Source organism: Papaver somniferum, chromosome 2, assembly GCF_003573695.1.
Source record: "Papaver somniferum cultivar HN1 chromosome 2, ASM357369v1, whole genome shotgun sequence".
In the NCBI taxonomy this organism is placed as follows: Eukaryota; Viridiplantae; Streptophyta; class Magnoliopsida; order Ranunculales; family Papaveraceae; genus Papaver; species Papaver somniferum.
The window spans coordinates 12,888,422-12,893,729 of NC_039359.1; the positions used below are offsets into that span (position 1 = coordinate 12,888,422).

General features: G+C 37.6%; 1 protein-coding gene across 1 annotated transcript; it reads left to right on the plus strand.

The window, feature by feature from the left end:
* The first annotated feature begins 880 nt into the window (after positions 1–880).
* On the plus strand, positions 881–1,486 carry LOC113350658. The gene has a single exon (XM_026594791.1). It carries the CDS (start codon positions 881–883, stop codon positions 1,484–1,486), a length of 606 nt encoding a protein of 201 aa, XP_026450576.1.
* The last annotated feature ends 3,822 nt before the right edge of the window (positions 1,487–5,308 follow it).

A 5,308-nucleotide genomic window follows, 5' to 3' on the forward strand; every position in this document is an offset into this window, starting at 1 on the left:
GGTTAGCAAGAACCTTATCAAGAAAAAGGATTTTTGGTTCCTTATAGACCCCACAGATTGCTCTTGGTGCTGGAGAAGAATATTGGATCATAGGGACATTACTTGCAAATTTATCCTCTCCCTGATTAGCAATGGTGAGAACACCAGACTGTGGAAAGATGTATGGCTCCCTCAAGGAAATTTGATGAGTATCTTTCCAACTCAGATGGCTTATGACTTTGCTCACCATGTTGATGCTAAGGTGAGTAGCTGTCTTGTGAATGGTGATTGGAGTCTATCCCCCAATCTTTCCAATGCACTTGGAAATGTCTCTGACATTATCCTCAAGGTTAAAACTGATCCTCTCTTGGAAGATAGACTTGTCTGGACTGCTGGAAAGACTAGAGAATACACTCTTAAGGATACCTACAATGCTCTCAGACACAAGAATGAGGTTGTAATTTGGCATGCTCTTGTATGGTTCCCCAAATGTATTCCTAAACATTGCTTTATTGTATGGATGGCTCTCCATAGAAAGCTGAAGACCAGATACAACTTGCTATCTTGGGGATTAATGGCAAACCCAGTCTGTGTGCTGTGCAATTCAATGGTATAAGATGATTTTCACCTATTCTTCAAATGTAGGTATTCTACCACTATATGGAACAGGCTGCTAAGATGCTTAGGTATAAGAGGCTGTACTTTCTATACTTGGGAAGAAACTATCAACTGGTGCATTAGATAGTTCCAAGGGAAGAAAGATGTAGGCACAATAAGGAATCTATCTCTCAATGCTTTCATTTATCACATATGGTGTGAGAGGAATAAGAGAATCTTTACTCAGAAATACAACTCTCATGAATCCATCTACCATAGAATCACTGAGGAGGTGAAGTTAAAAATGGCTGCTCATACAACTTTAATGCCTGCTACAGCTGAGAGCAATTTCCTATCCACTACTTGGAACTGTGATACAAGATTTATTACAACTTCCCAAGTGGAGTGCACCTGGATGAAGCCTGTTACTGGAGAGGTGGCCATTAACACTGATGGCTCTCTCTCAGACAATGCTGCTGGATTTGGTGCAATAATCAGAGATGAAGTTGGAACTCCTTTGGATGTTGTTACTGGTAGTTCAGAGCCTCTCACCATCACCCATCATGAGCTTCACGGGGTGGAAGCTGGATTAAATCTAGCAGTTCTCAAAAATCACACCAGAGTCTCTCTGAGGTCAGACTCTATGACTGCAGTCTCTTACTTATTGCGTCCTAACCCAAAACCACCTTGGAAATGCCATCATATCTGGGAGTCAATAAAGCGCTTGCGTGCTATGTTCTTGCAATGTTCAGTTCATCACACTTATAGGGAAACCAATAAAGCAGCGGACTTTCTTGCTAGCTCGCATCCTACAGGGGATTTTATAGTGATTGATCCCAATAACTTCTCGGAGGAACTGAAGAAGATAGTCTATGAAGATGCCATCGTAAAAGTGTACATTAGAGAGTAATTTTGTGTTTGGCTTTGGTCTTTTTAGACCCTTTAGCCAGTTTTGTTCCTTTTTTTTTTCCTTTTTTTATTTGTAGGTTGGGTCTCCTTAACCCCCTCTCTTTTCCAAAAATAAAAATAAAAAAATGAAGGGTTGGTTTCAGCTTTAAAGTTTTTGCAGCTAGAGCCAAGTTTAGCTTCCACTTGGTTCGTCCAACGGTAGAACCCACTACCGACTAAAGCAAATTAGTATGGGGGTCTTTCACCCCAATTCCATCCCAAACTCTTTCGAATACTCCATGTAAAAGATTGGTTGGTAGTGGATACTACCCGCCAAACAGTTTTCCGTGTAAAAAAAAAAGGATATAGTTAGCCGCGCAGCTTAAAAAAAGTAAAAATTAACATTTAATCCCATTTTAGTTGGGCTTTAGACACTCTAGTCCTGTCCCCTCAAGCCTAGTGATAGACACATTTTTGTGTCCGATTTGTCTCGATTCTATATATTGTTAGGGCTCATTTTTGTACTTATTATGGTGTTTTATTTATTTGTAGGTATTTTTGGCCAATAAACATTTTTGGAAAAAACTGGCTCGAAAAGTTGTGGGAAAGCACCCGGAGGATACTTGCTATTCGGACCCCCAGTTTAGATAAGGGACACTCCAATTTATAAGGGGCATTCATCGCTATCTGCACCCCATAACTACTATTTGCACCCACGGCTATCGGTACCCCAGGAGTGGATAAGGGGAAGCATCTTCTATCGTTTGAAACCAAAAATGGCGGGAAAATTGATTCTCGTCTACAACAATTTCCCTATCGATTTTTGGGTAGATTTTAGCAGAAATCCATGGGATTTGGTTAGTAATAGTATGTCATGATGAAACAGGCTTGGCACTCGGGTTTAAAGTCATAAGAAAAGTCACGTAGTTTCTATACAGAGAGAGTTACGGGATTTGTTTGAAGGAAGAATATCTCGGTCTGATTAAGTTGCGTGTGAAGAATATGTGCTGTTGATTTGATTCTATCTTTGGGAAGAGTCCAGGAAAAAGCAAAGTAGCCGCGTAGGAGGCAAAAGAGGGGTTTTCATCAGTTGGATTCAAACAGGGAAGAGTATCTTATTTACGGAAACATGGGAGTAATCTTGGTCCTGTTCGACTTAATATGGAAGTTATATGCATTATCAACCGAGGATTTTGCTTGTGGAGGCATAATAGGAGAGTTTGAATGAATCTGGAAACGCTTATGAGAAAAGAAAGGGAGATATTGCCGTGACTTGGAGTAAAAGAAAAAGAGAAGAAATCTCGAGTACTTTTGGAGATTTAATCGAGTTGTGGCCTATAAAATGAGAGGGGATAAGTCATAAGGGGTACGAATCCTTTCAGGGAAGTTTAGAACACCACAGATCTCCAGAGATCGAGTTGCAGGAAAATACCTTATTCTGCTGCTGCTGCTGAAGAGGAAGAACACGAAGAACATTGACGCACAAGCAACTTTCGCAGCAAACTATCGTTGTTTCACAGCAGTACCTATGTGTCGTTCATCACAGATGTTGCATTAGGTCTTTAGATACTATTTCTCTCTGTAACAGTGATTCTGCAACACCAGCAAACTGTTGCGAATCGTCTGTATTATCACTTTTCATCTTTTTAATCATCTTTTGAGCCATAAACAATTATTTTGAGATCATGATTAATATGAGGAGCTAAACCCCATTGCTGAGGCGATAGAGGAAAATATTTTTCCAACAAAAAGCGGTACAATCTATTTTATTTAACTTATTGCAATTATTATTATGATTATTTTCCTTGAAGTATTATTGAATATGATTTTTATTTGAGTGATTGTGATCTATTTTGATGGAGTATGCTTAGTTTATAGACTCTTGATGCTTCATACTTGGTATTTACAATTATTACTTTTGAAAATCTATTAGTTGCAATATTTTAGAATCAAATTAAACGAGAAAATTGCATGAATATAAATATTTGGACCAAATCACTTTGAACTTGGAAAATAGTGGAATCTTAGCCTCAGTGTTCTTTTAATATTGATACCAACTTTGTCGGTGTTTGTTACAATTATTAGCGAGTTTTCTATTTAGTTTTGAATTTAAGTCTAAAAGTATCCTTCACAAGTTCGAGAATCGAATCACTTTTTACCACTATCTACAAATCACATCACCTAGTACTAGAAGGTCCAAATCATCCAATTTTGAACGAGTTAATCCTTTTGTGAACGATTTAATTGAAATTAATATTTTTCTATACCAAAAAAACCTATCACCTTTGCTATTACTTCTTCCAGTTTCAGTTTCTGCTGGCTTTTTCATTTCCAACGTCTGAAAAAACTCTCCCGTGAAGAACAAGTCCCAAACCTGATTTCTTATCAATTAAAGTTCAATCGCCATATATAAATCTGAGAATCAACAAAAAATTGATTCAATTTGATTCAACTTGAAAACCGAAACTCTTATCATCTGTACTTTTTTTTAAAGATTATCTCAATCCAGGAGAAGCCTTGATGAGATTCAATTTCAACATCGAAGAATTCGTCATTTAAAGCGATCGGAAAGATAAGTGTAATATATTCTTATCATTTCATTGTTGGGTGCAATAATCAAAAACAAAGAAAAATCAAATAAGCAAAAGTTATTGATACTTAGCTCATTTATAATGGAAGTGATCGATTTGATGAAACGGACGAGCTCCCCATATCTCCGCAACAACAACAAGTCAAAACTTTGGAAAAACAGACAGAGTCACGTGTTCAACACGTTGCTCTAAGACATTAGCGCCCGTCTACACTCAAGAGTGATGCTATAGCCCTCACAGGATGGATATCTCCAGGATAAAACACCATACTACACCTACTACTAGCATATGTAGTAGATGCTCAACTTGAGCTTGGCAACTCCGAAAAAACCATAAAGGAAAATCTCGAACACTTTAGAAAACAATATAATATGTTTTTTCCCTTAGGGGTCCCTCTAAATATAGAGCAACCCCTTTCCCATAGATTTTACAAAAGTAGTGAATTTGTTTATACAATTGACAAATACAACTTAAGAAGAAAAACTCCCCGATGTGGGACTAAAAGGTTTATATAGTTTCTTAAAACTACTAAAAATTGGAAACTCCACAATGTGGGACTAATAAGTTTCATTCACAAAAGAAAACAATAAATTATAATTTTTATTAAAACTTTAAAAAATTATTTTTTATTAATCGTTTTCCAACAATCCCCCACATGAATGAAAACTCAATAAAACATGAAAACACATATAGATCTTGGTAAATCAACATCCCAAACTTGCGATCCAAACAGACTGATTGTGCAAGTGTTGAAATCATACTAGTCATTTCTACGTCCTCTCCCTCACACAAAAGTATGTTGACCCCAGTGAAAAAGCATTGAGACTATAGGTATCTTTCACCAAAGTGAAAAAGCATGAACTAGTGAACCCTTAGTGACCTTTAGGTTCTAAGTTCCAGTAATACCAAAATCATCAAAACAAAAATCACATAAAAAGCGCAGGAAATACCATTTTAGGCAGAGGTGCCCATGAGGTCTTGAATCTTTGCTTAGTCAGATATTACCGTAATTACTTGCTAGAGACAGTGAACTATGTCTTGAACTGCTGGCATTTGATATACTTCGTGATAACAACCACGGGTGATATCTCCAAGGTTGCCGCCAAGATCGTGCCGTTTTGTCCAATTTGGCCCTGGACATATCCTGTTTCTCAGAATGCTATAGAGAATCAAAGCTCATATTCTCATAGGAAGCGGTCCGCTTCCTCATTCATATAGGTGAGTTTCCATGAAGAGTGTTACTGCTACACCCC